This window comes from Gallinula chloropus (assembly GCF_964237585.1).
Source record: "Gallinula chloropus genome assembly, chromosome: 15".
In the NCBI taxonomy this organism is placed as follows: Eukaryota; Metazoa; Chordata; class Aves; order Gruiformes; family Rallidae; genus Gallinula; species Gallinula chloropus.
Genome location: NC_140100.1, coordinates 7,945,450 through 7,957,671, shown reverse-complemented (window position 1 = coordinate 7,957,671; position 12,222 = coordinate 7,945,450). Strand labels below are relative to the sequence as shown.

The following is a 12,222-nucleotide window of genomic DNA, read 5'->3' as shown; positions in this document are numbered from 1 at the left end:
CATCTCGAGCAGCATCGTATGATTCTGTTGAGACCCTGAGCAGTCTGATCAGCTGAATAATTTCATATTATCTCAAATTCTGTCACGTCACTACTCACAAACTCCTCTTTATGTTGGACAACAAGTTCCCAACAAAAACCCATTCTAGGACCTAGCAGGAAACCCTCAGGATTGTGAAAACAACGTTTATTCTTCCATTTTCCATCTTTTAACCTTGTATTACATAAGCAAACTGATGGAAGAAAAAGACATCAAGCTTTACAAAGGTAGAAAGGCATTATATTATCTGTGGCTCATGAAATCTGTGAGACAAGGCACTAGAAGCTAGGAGAACCTTCTAGCAAGGTACCCCAGCAGCTCTGCCCTATCCACGGTACTCCAGCACCAGCCATCCCTGCAGACAGTACATGGAGACAGCCACAACCCTGTGAAGTTTATATTCATATTCATCCAACAAAGACTCTTCTTTTTTACTCCATCAGAGTAAAGTTTCTTTGTGACCTTTGGCTCAAAGCTTTTTGAAAGGTCAAATATATTGTATCAACTGCATCGGCCTTAGCCAAACGACTGTTGAATCCTTCAGAGCACTCTATCAAAGGCAGGTGATATTGCTATAAAACGTTCAGTGCAACAGGTTTTGCTGCTTGCACTGAAGTACCAAGTACAAAAACCATAAGGCTCCTTCAAGAACCTCATCTTTTGCATGTGAACTTCCTGGGATTAACTGTGCAACTAATGCATATTAATACTGTTCTCTGCCTTCAATTTTCTCAGGATCCTTTTCCAGAACGTTTTTAAAAAATTCATTATCTTGCTTAATAATACTCACTTTTAAATGACCTAAATTAAGCTGAAAATCCTCCCACCGTGACAATAAACAATGTCCCCATCTGCCAATATCCCAAAATTATGCAAGTGAAATTTCAGGTACAACCAAGTCATCATCTCTCCTATTCACAGGGCAAGAGTTACAAACTTTTCCAGACAAGCTGGTTGATCTGCAACATGTTCAGCACAGAAATGTCTCCCTTATAAATATGCAGCTAGAATTGCTTAAATTATTTGTAAGCCCGACCTCTGCTGGTAATTTTCAGATATTATAAAGTATCTTCTTTCTTTTCCACTCTTGGAAGCTTCTAAAATGCCGAGGAATGGCTTTTAGCATTGTCTGGGCCATTAAAAAAGATCATCAATAATTTCCAGAAGAGACACAAAGCTAGTGGGGATGGAGGATGCTGAAGAAGCAGGAGACTGAAAAGGTCGGAAAAAATGGAAATTCAAAATGGAATTAATGCTTTTAAAGGCATGTTTCTAAATGGATTGCAGAGCAGGCCACAAGAATGTTTTTCTCTGAGGAACAACAGTGCAGCAGCTACTGAAAGGTCAGAGCCAGACACAGGACTCTCTCATCACCACTTCCTCCAGTCCTGACATGCTGAATTTTAATTTAGAACAAATTTCTCCCCATCCAGCCTCCCAAACAAGCTGTGACGTTGCCGTTATCTGCCCGCAGAGCATCTCTCCAGGTGGAGGTTTAAGCTCAGGCCTCTCGGATGCCCTTTAAAAATCATTCACAGCAGTCACCACTGAACACTTCACAAAGATCCGAGGCACAAGCGAGCTGTAAGAAGGGTGGCTTCAAGTCATTATATTTTTGTGCTATTCCACCTGCAGTTTTAAGATTTAATAATTTCTCCATGCCCTTCATGCCTCACCGAAGCAAGAGCAGCGATTTGAAGCCCGAGGTGCTCGCAGTGGGGCAGTGGACATACCTGGCCCGTGTATTTGGTGAGTGGCAGCAAGCAGGAGGGTGCCTGCAAGCAGGGCTGAAGCTCCCTGCCTCTCCCCAGGAGCTCACCCTTGGGCTCATCCCATAGGTGCCAGCTCCTTCCCTGCATCCCAGCTCCCTTCAAAAGCAAATCTTTCTGCTTCCTCTGCACTGAAGACCAGGAACGTTGCTGCAACCTCTCTGTACCAGAGAGGTTTTTAGGCCGGACTAGTGCTTTCACTACTTCTCTCTCTTCTAACCTATTTTTAACACTGTGAAGTGTCCTGGATCTCCAGTGGGAAAGCATTAAGAACCATTAGCAAACAGTTTGTGCTATTTTAGCTTTGCTTTCCAGCCCTAGGGAACTCTTCCCAATGGCGAAGAGAGAGAAGCAAGGGAAATCCTATCTATATATAAACACAGCAAAGCATCTGCAGCTGGTGGTTAAGATACAGCAGTCAAATATTGAAAAATATTTACTTGCTTGGCACTTAAATCTTTTCATTTACGTAAATTCAGGTACAGGGCCAACTGTGTATTGCTGTTGGATGCACTGACACTAACAAAGGCAGCCTTGGTCTGCAGGTGCCTTGTGCTCCAGGAACAGCAGCACAAGGTACTCGATGCTGTTTTATCATGGATTTGCATGCCTCAACTTGTTACATATGGGAGTTACTTTGAGGGAAGGAGAACAATCCAAGATAAATTCACGTGAGAACCACAAAGAACCCAGAGTTCAGAAACATCTGGGTACAGCAAAGCCATCTATCAACTTAATGTTGGGCCCAGGATGGATGTTGCTGCCCGTTTTAAAAGGAGCCTTGCGGCATAAGGAAGGAAGAAACATCAGTTTCTTTCTGAAACACTGAGGCTGCTCTCAAGTTCTGTGATACAGGGAAAAATCATTCAGATTAGTTCCTGGAAAACTTACCAGCTTCTCCACACAAGGGTTTGAAAACATGAAAATATTTAATCTCCGGCAAAGGTCTCTTTGTATTTCTGAAACACTTTTTCTGCATCAGATACGGGTAACAGAACCCAGAGTCGGAGGCTCCACAGGCACAAGGTAAATTGAAGCCATTTTCACAGGTTTCCACAAGATCAAATTGAACACAGGAATACAGATTCACTGGCATTTGCTCAGACTTGTGGCTTTTCCCACTTTCGAAAACTGAGCTTTATCTTGCCTCTCTCACACGTTTCCCTGTCCCACAGCAGAAGCAGCAGCAAGAAAAAAATTAAAATTACAGCCATGGGTCTCCTGAAATGACACTTGTGAGAATCAGGAGACATCCCACCGCGTGCACTCAGCCTTTCCAACGTGCTTAGGTGGTGAGCAACGGCTGCCGGAGAGAAACGCCAGGCTGATCCTCCTTTAGAAAGGAAAAGGGGAGAATCTGTTTGATTTCCAACAGCACCGAGGCACTTCCAAAAGCCTCTCTCAGCCCAGGGCTTTTTCAGCAGAGTTAACCAGCAACAACTCTCCACCATCACCCCTCTATCTTCCTTTTATTCATTTTTAATGTTCTTGGATGTGTTATGTGATTGCCTGTGGAGCAGCGTGGGTATCGCCGGCGAGGACATGTCTCACAGAGGCCCCATCTGCGAAGAGGACATGGCCATGTGGAAAAGCTATTGCTGAGCAGGAAACTACTGAATGGAGCAGAAAATGTATGTGTTGGGAAGACGCTATTAAGGGATCCAGATGGCATTGAGATGGTGTTAGGAGCAGAGCAGACAGAATTCCAGCAAGTGTGACTAATAGGCATTGGCAAGGACATGAATTTCTTTTGAATTACTGTAACTCTACCCAGTCACTAAATCCACAGAAAACATTTAGGATTTACTGGGGTTGCAGTTTGACAGCAGAAAGAGAAAGTTCAGATTTGTTCCAGCTGAAAAGGTCCTTCAGCTGATGCCACTTAAGTCTTCAGTGAAGTTCTTTTTAAATATATTACTTTTATTTATAGGTTCTGAAATACGGAGTGAGCTTCTGCACAGTTATCACCTCCCCTCTCAAAGGTGCTAATGCCTCCAACGCTCTCTGCTCTGCTCTACCCCAACGGTGCACGAACTCACCAGTTTGACTGCTTTTCCTTTTCATAAGATCCCCAGAATATAAACAAATACGATTTCAGAGGGAGCAGCAAGAAGCCTGAGAAATGACAGCATTAGCACCAGCTTTTATTGTCTCTTCAGAAACGATGATGCCAGGAGAGAGTTTCACATTTAAAGTTATAAAAGGTCTGGCGAAAGAGCACTTTGTTCTCCAGAGGAGGAGGAAAAACTGATAAAGACTTTCAAGTTTCTCGCTGGAAATTTACTTTCCACACTAAAGAAAAATGAGACAAAAGCTGGGTTTTTAAAAGTTCTCATTCACTCACAGGAGGTGAATACAGATTCAAAGGATTAATATGGATTTTTTTCTTTTCCCCCACATTTATGTCTCTCCTGCTTTTGTTTTCAGGAGTTTGTTTCTAACCACAGGGTGTATATGGAAACGCCTGGAGACTCACAGTCTGTTCCTGCTCTGCAGACTCCCCTTGCTGCCTTCTGATGGTTTTCCTCTCCTTTTCACATTCCTTCCTGACAGCAGCTAACTGGAGAGGCTGGACTCAGCCCAGAAGAGCAACCACATCATACTGTAGGTTAATGGGATTTCAAAGACCACAATAAAGGACAGAAATGGAAACAACTCCCTCGCAAAGCTGCGGCGGTTCTCACTCCACATTCCAGTTTGAAAGTTTGCATTCTTCCCCATCTCCTGACAGAACTAATTTCTCCCAGCACTCCGTAGAAGGAAGGAGTAACAGTGGAGCTGATGGTGCTCAGTCTTCCTCAGCAGAGACATAACATTGCGTAAACCGGTCCCTGTTGAGGCCCACGAGGACACAGGAGAAGGACGACCACAGGAGACCCACTGCTTTCACATACTAATCCCTGTTCTCCTCCAAACATCTGTTCTTTAACAGCAGCTACCCAGTTCACCTCTGCTGCAGGGGACACATCCAGCTGAGCCATCAGGAGAGTTTAGGCACGGACCACAGCACATTATTCCTGAACCCCAAAAGCCTAGTGATTTACCTTGTGCTCCTTCTCAAATGAGCTTCTTCTGTGAACAAAGAGCCTGACCCAGTTTCTTGTCCAATGCCCAGAAAACAACAGAAATCACAGAACAAGGTCCAACCACATCCTTTGACTGCTCAAGTCTAGGAGCACAAGAAAAACATCGTTATGGAGTTGAGTCTACAGTGTTGCATGGAGTGTTTGAGAGCCCAAGACGATGCCTGGAGCAGCAGCAGGAACCAGCAGCAAGGAGAACAGAGCAGGGACCAGCTCACCAGTGCTCCAGCAGAAGAACAACACTTTCCACTAAGTCATTTATTGTTAGAGCTGAGCAGTGAAAAGGGTGATTAAAACCGAACAAATCCATGCTTTTTGGAACAGCTCTGTAGTTACATGACTAGCATCAAGGCCTGGGACAAGCATTTAAATCAGCCAGAAGAACAAAAAGCGGTTCAGTAAAAAGGAACAGAAAAAAAACAGCCTGGAATTAGATCCTGGGACTCTGGTCTCTGTGCGTCCATAGCCTCGGGAGCATGTGGTACCAGAATGGAAAAGAACACAAAAATATCACCATGAAACAACTGCAGAGGCTTAGCCTCTTCACTCAAACAGCTCATCACTGGAGAACAGCACATACCACCCACCGCGTTACTGGGAACAGGCCTGCGTTCCTGTCATACCTTGTGTGGAAGGTCTGACACAGTTTCATGAAAGGAGGAGAGGGATGAGATTAGTAGTCAAAGAAATTCTTTAAAAAAAAAAAAAAAAGAAAGAAAAACATTATCTAGGGGACTTTAGGGCTACCTTTGAGCAGAATCAACCACCACAATCCTTTAACAAGAAGGTACTTGCAAGCTCCATCTGCCCCTGCCTGGGAAATAGATTTTAATTTAGGGCAGAGCCAGACATCTCTGTCCCCTCTGCCAAGAGCCTTCTGCAATAGGAAGTGGTCCTGAACTACATGGCAATCCAGCTTTTCCCCCCCCTGCACACTCTGTCCCTGAAGCTGCACACTTAATAGATGGCAAATTCTGTTGAGTGAAGATAAACACCAAATAATGAGTCTTGGAGGCAAAAATAAAGAGACTGAACATCTCTTACATGAAAGGTTGCTGCAGCTCATGCCAGCCCAGGGAGGGACAGACTGAGGAGGTACTGTAGAAATACTCTGAAAACCTTCAGCTCCCAGAAGACAGCAAGCAGGATGCTGGCTTTACTGATATAGAGGCATATTATTAATCAGGAATGACGGGTTTAATGTTGCCAAGGAGGTGCTGAATACTCCTGCAGCACTATAAACATCAGGTTTCGGGGGGTCTAGAGTGCCTTAGCAAAGGAAAAAGCTGAATGAGCTCAGGTCAAACATCCACAGCATGCAAAAGCAGATGGAGACAGGTTTATTCCCCTGAAAAGGGGAAGTCACAGCATACTATCCTCTACCAGAACTCAAACATGCAATCGAACAAAAGAAAGGAGATGTATGCCTTGGGTGTCCAGAGCCACCACACCACCTTGAGGGAGCTATAGCATTGAGTCCCTAGGACGAGGTGTACAGCCCTAAAACATATTGGAATAGCTTAACTGAACATGTGTTATTTTCAAACACCTCCCCTCTCCTTTCAAAGCCGTAAAAAAGCTCCAGAGGCAAAGCACAAGAGCAAAGTCATAACGTACAGGCCAGTAATTTCTGCTTTCCACAAGATTCTGCTCACTGCAAAATCCTGCTTTCAGTCCTGTGAGGCAGTAACACTTTACAGAGATGGAGCTGCAAATATAAAAGAATTAAGAAGTGGAAACTCCAGCCAAAGTCTTACATCAGCTGAGAAGAAAAACCACAGCCTGTCAAGATCTGATATGCTCAGCTTAAGTAAAAGGAACTTTATTAAACATTCGGAAACAGATGAACCTTTCTGTGCTCAGTATTTACTGTGTCACCTGCTTTGGCATGGAAGCTGTAAATGCTTTAATAAATACATGGAAAGGTTGTCTAGCTTCACTGTAGCTTTTGTAAACGCTCGTGTATCCTCTGCTGAAATGCTGTTTTGTAACTTCCCTTTCACTGAATCACAACAGGTACCCCTCTGCCATCTGCAGCAATGCACGAGGGGAAACATCCCTCTTTTATCTCCAGTGCTACATGCACATCAGTATTACAAAAGCTGGATTCTAAACCTCACCACACACACACGCCAACAGATCCTGTACTTACAAGTGAGATTTGGTCAAAATAAGAAACAAACAGCGATGCTTTTTCCACAGGAAAGAAGGTCAACAGGGGGAATAGTGATGCAGGAGCCAGTCTTATGAATGGACTGAAAGCAAGAGCCCCCAAACACTAAAGGAAAAGAGCCTGCTGCCTCCCAAAAAAAGATAGAAAAGCTTATGGAGTATAAAAATGCAGGGAAGATCGAGGGCTGAGGCTTTCTGTTAATGCTTCATGGATCTCTCATACTTATAAAAGCTGGTGGGAAAATAAAAAGTGCATTCAGGAAGAGAGCACCCTGCTTCAGAAATATAAGGAAACGATGTTCTGAGCAAAGCTACCACACTGGTCCCTGGGTAGTGGCAGCCTCTGTATGTAGACAGCCCATACATGTACGCTTTTTCATGCCATGCAGCATAGTAAGGTCCTGTCCCTGGTGCAATATGAGATGGCAATAACCAGAGCAGGCAGTGCCACCACCCTGGGCATTTCCCTTCTCAGTAGTTCCACTGAAGAGAGGTGAATCTTAGCCTTCCCACTGCTTTGCCTACCTGAGCATGTCAACCTCCTCCTTGGTGATGACGGTACTCTGCTCAGTTGTGCAGTCCTGGGACTTCAGGGCCTTCATCTCCACCTCCAGCTGCAGAAGACAAAGAAAGGCATTAGATCCTCCAGTACTAAACAAGGGGCACACAAGAACAGCAAAAGGAAATGACCACAAAGCTCTTTACAGATCAGACCTCTCTCAGGATATGGATGTGAAGCACAGCTCTTCATGTGTTGAATGTCAAACCCTCAGTTAACCCTGCTTTTCCCTCTGCAAACCCTTTTGCCTTCCCCAAGGTTTTCTCCAAGGTAGATGAGGCACAGAAAGTTCACTGTTTCTAAGCAAAGCTTCTGTTTCTCTTTCAGATATCTACTCAACCTGTCCTCCGTGGATAATGGGATGCAGAGAATTATCTGTGTGGTATTAGGAGCTCACTGGTACCCGAGATTCAGTATTGACAGTTCAACCTCATTTAGCTTCCATTCTTCCCCAGAAGAAATGAACCACAGGCTTATGCTGCCTTGTCCAAGACAACTCTGAGGCACACACACCGAATCAAAAACACTGGGGAATATTTCCAGCACTTTCCAATATACTCTTCTAGCTGCTCAGGTAACTCTGGCGGAACGAACAAACAAACAATCAAGAATACTTCCTGCCTCTGGCCTTGTTTGGGAAGGAACTCACAATAAAGTGCTTCAAAAACTCTACAAACACAGAGACTTCTTACCCCAACTCTGCCATTCCCAGGCTCCCTCACGTGTGGGAATCTGTATCTCTAATTCAGCTATCACGACGGTGCATAGAGTGATAAAGTACACATGTTACTACTTCATCCTAAAAAATACTCATTACGAAGCATAAGCAGAGACGAACTACCTCAAACCTTTGCTCCAGCACCTTCTTCCAGATCAGATCTCCTTCCTGCTCATCCTTGAGACTCTGGATTTCCTTTTGTCATCTGTCTTTCAGCACTTGGTGAGTAATTCACCTAATAAATCTCCTGACAGGAACTGTATTTTTCACTCAGGAGGAGAACAATAAGCACACCAGCCTTAATTATAGATGCAAAACTTCTGACCACAGAGAGCTCAGTGCTTCAGGGAAAGAATCCATTAATAACACCTTCAACTTGTAGAGCAAAATCACACCGTGACAGCAAAGCTCTTGTAAAGACAGAGAGCTGGTGGAAACTCCCCAATTTTACAAGGCAGAGGAGCATATTGACACATGCAGTCATACTGCTCAGCCAGAATGGAAATTTTGACATAGTGCCTCTTTGCCCTCCCATCCTTACCACAGAAGGCAGAGCATGGCAGCACTGTTAGCAGGAAAGGGCAGGAAAAGGCTGGTTGGATTATTCTCCCTCCCCTCTCTGATGCCACAGGGACAGAGCAGAAGAGAGAATCTGAAAAAAGAGGTTTTAGCCAAATTTCCCCCCCCAGCATCCCAAAGCCCTGCACTCTTTCCCTGCCTGTCAAGAGGCATCCAAGAAGAAAAAATAAGCAAAGGCCCACCTGCATCATCAGGCTGTACAAATGTTAATGTATATTAGCTGCCTGATAAGATTATCACAGCCAGAAATGCTTCCCTCAATTTTCTGATTACTGAGCTTATCTCTCCCAGCTCAGCCCATCACAGATGGCTGGGGATAAAGGAAGCACGCCAGATAATTCCAGGAATGTGAATAAAAGGTACTGGGACGAGGAACGGGCTTCAATTCCAGCCTCCTCCTAGCAGGAAAGCACTCCCCTCCCCGTTCCCCACGTCTGCTGAAGCCTGGATGTGATGTGTTTGCTATCATGAGTTCTGTGCTGCTTTCTGGACTGCGTGTGGACAGCATCTGAAGATGGAAGGGCTGGTAAATATGTTATTTATCATAGGCTAAGCGGGCTCAGCCTTGAGTCCAACTGCCACCTGCTCACCCACAGGAGCAGATAAATCACAGCCACCTTCTCGAGGGAGAAGAGGGGACAGAGGGGGTAAGCGAGTAATCTGCTGTTGTGATCTGGGGTCTCTGGTGTTGGCTGCATAGAGAGGAGGGAAAAATGGAGTGTGTAATGGGAAATGGAGACAGGAGAGTGAATGCACCACACATGCTCATGGGAATGTTGCCGTGGAAAAGCACCAGCACAGGTCTTGCCCGGTCCGCAGCGGTGACAAATTAGTGCCAGGTACGCTCAGCAGCGGCGTAATGAGGTTCTGCTGGGTTTCTAAGAATAAGTCGCTGAAGGAGAACGAGGAGGGAAGGGCACAGGGACTCTAAGGGCATTTTATGTCATTTCTGAGTCCTCCCAATTTTCAAGCACCAAAACTACCTGAACTGAAAATCTGCTGTGCCTGAGGTGAGAAGGGAGAGAAGGGCACAGCGATAACGTTACAGATGCAACTGGCTCGAGCAGTTAAATGTTGACACGGACGTGCTGCCCGGAGCTGGGATTAAAACTGCTGCAGAGTCCCAGGTTTGGGCCAAAACACAGCTCTGCGGCACAGTAAACTGCTGTCATTAAAACCTCACTAATTGTTTATAGAAAAAAGAAAGTAAAACAATTAAGGTATTAAATATTTCATTCAAAATATGCTGCTTATTTCCTTTAATTATTGGGCTTTCAGTGATGAAGACATCCCTGCCTGCCGATCTCACATAAGATGCTAAAAATGTTATTTATGTCTTTTCCTGGGCAAAATGGAAGTTAGTTGAGATAAGATGGAGTGGCTTACTGCTGGGATCCAAATCTGGTTTCTGAAGGCAGCACAGTGCAGGCAAATAGGCCTTCATGAAACCAGAATGAAGAGAACAGCAAAAAAAATTTTAAAAAAATAAGGAATCCATTTCTCAAACCTTCCTGTTACTTGCAGATTTGCCTGCTGGACAATCCAAGCAGAACAGGAGCTCACCAGCCTCAGGTCAGACTTGGCACATGCCCCAGTGTAATGTTGCTTTGGATGTTGACCTGATGCGGCTCCTTCGCCTGCAGTTCTGCACACGATGCAGTGGGGACAAAGCAGAGAGCAGAGAAAGGAGCAGCAGAACTGAATGAGGAAAGTAAGTCACAGGAAGGTGGGAACAGGAGAAATACAAACCCACGCTGTACATAATTTTCAGCGCTGCATGCAAGCGTGAGAGGTGAGGAGGTTACTGAGATCATTCGCTCTGACAGAGCCTCTCAGGACAGCTCCACTGATAAGCACAACGCGGCTCACTGTGGTGGCAGTTCGTCCCTTCCTGTCCACTTGTCCTCTCTGTACCAGTGGCGAAGAATGGCCTCAAGAAGGGATGAGGAGAGGAAAAGCCTCGCTGTGTTCTCTGTCTAATTCCCATCACATCCCTTTTCCTCAATTAATTGCCAGCCCTTGTCTCTCCTGCTCACCAGATGCTGCTTTCAGCAGGCATCTTCTGCTTTTTTGGGCTAACTCAATATTCCTCTCTAAACTCTTCCAATTTTTATCAATAATTTCATATAACTGGCTGAGTTAAACTTTTATTACTTTGAATACATTAAACTAGCAGCAGACATTACCCAGCAGAGAGGGGAAAAGGGCCGCTCAAATTACAGCTCACTGCTCTATTTCCCCGCTCAGCACCAAGTGCCCTGGGTCAGGCTTGGATCCTTTAGCTCCCTTTTATGTTGACCTGACTCTTTTAACTAGCACTGAGAGCAGAGAGAGTATATTGTCCCAAAATGCAGCATTGCATCTCTTCTCCTGAGAACTCTATGAGAATCCTCTCAGTACCTACAACTTCTGCAGGAGCTTCAGGGTTTAATATCGCCCAGGATCAGACCCCCAGCAATAGCCCCACTGTCTAGGACACATTAGGAACTTGAAAGAAACCAAGCTATTATTTTAATATTTTTTTAAGTTACCCAAGGTTTTTATGACACTAGAAGAGGCAGAATAGCAAGTGATGGCAGAGTCCATGACTTGTGTATAAAACACATGAAAGGAACTTAACATTTTGACTACGTGATGTTTTCAGAACACACCGGAGCCTCTGGCTCTCAGCCTAAAATGATGCCGTTTATCCTAAGCCTTTTCTACTTCCCTTCACTTCATAAGCATGAATTTCAGTTCAGCTTTATTGCTCCCAATAGAATGTGATCAGGACACATCCCATATACAGAATCATTCTGCAACGTCCAGAGTACCACACATGACGGAACGCCAATACTTCTTGCAAAGCAAGTGCTGTCATCATTATTTCCAAACTGAGAGAGGAAGGAAGAACATGGATGGATTTTCATCTAGCATTTAATTAAATGAAATCTCATCCTTCTTTCAGCCTTACTTTTAAACCTGCCTGGACAGGATCTCAAGATGGTGGTTCTCCCCCAAGTGTTAATGACATAGCAAACACCCACACCAGCGGAAGAAATATGTTCCTTGCTGGTTCTCTCTTCTGTAGGAATTATTTAAAGATATATGAGATGACAGGAGAAAAATAAAATTATAAATTCATCTCCTGACAGCTAGAAGAAACAAAACTTTACTTTAGAAAGCTGATTTTCTTGGCTTGTTTCTGGCATTTGTCATTTCTGACCCATATTCATTCCCTCCAAAACAAGTACTCTGACCTCACACAATGCCACAGACCTGCTGGTCCTCCCATTGATTCCAGTGGGCTTCAGTGTTCAGGAA

At 44.6% G+C, this 12,222-nt stretch overlaps 1 protein-coding gene across 1 annotated transcript in view; it reads right to left on the bottom strand.

Moving 5' to 3' along the window:
* The window catches only part of MAD1L1 (mitotic arrest deficient 1 like 1), a 377,764-nt gene that overhangs the window by 162,298 nt on the left and 203,244 nt on the right, over positions 1-12,222 (bottom strand). Inside the window, exon 14 of the mRNA XM_084271156.1 lies at positions 7,589-7,677. Within this exon, the coding sequence (XP_084127282.1) occupies positions 7,589-7,677 (89 nt within the window). The remainder of the gene's footprint in view (positions 1-7,588; positions 7,678-12,222) is intronic.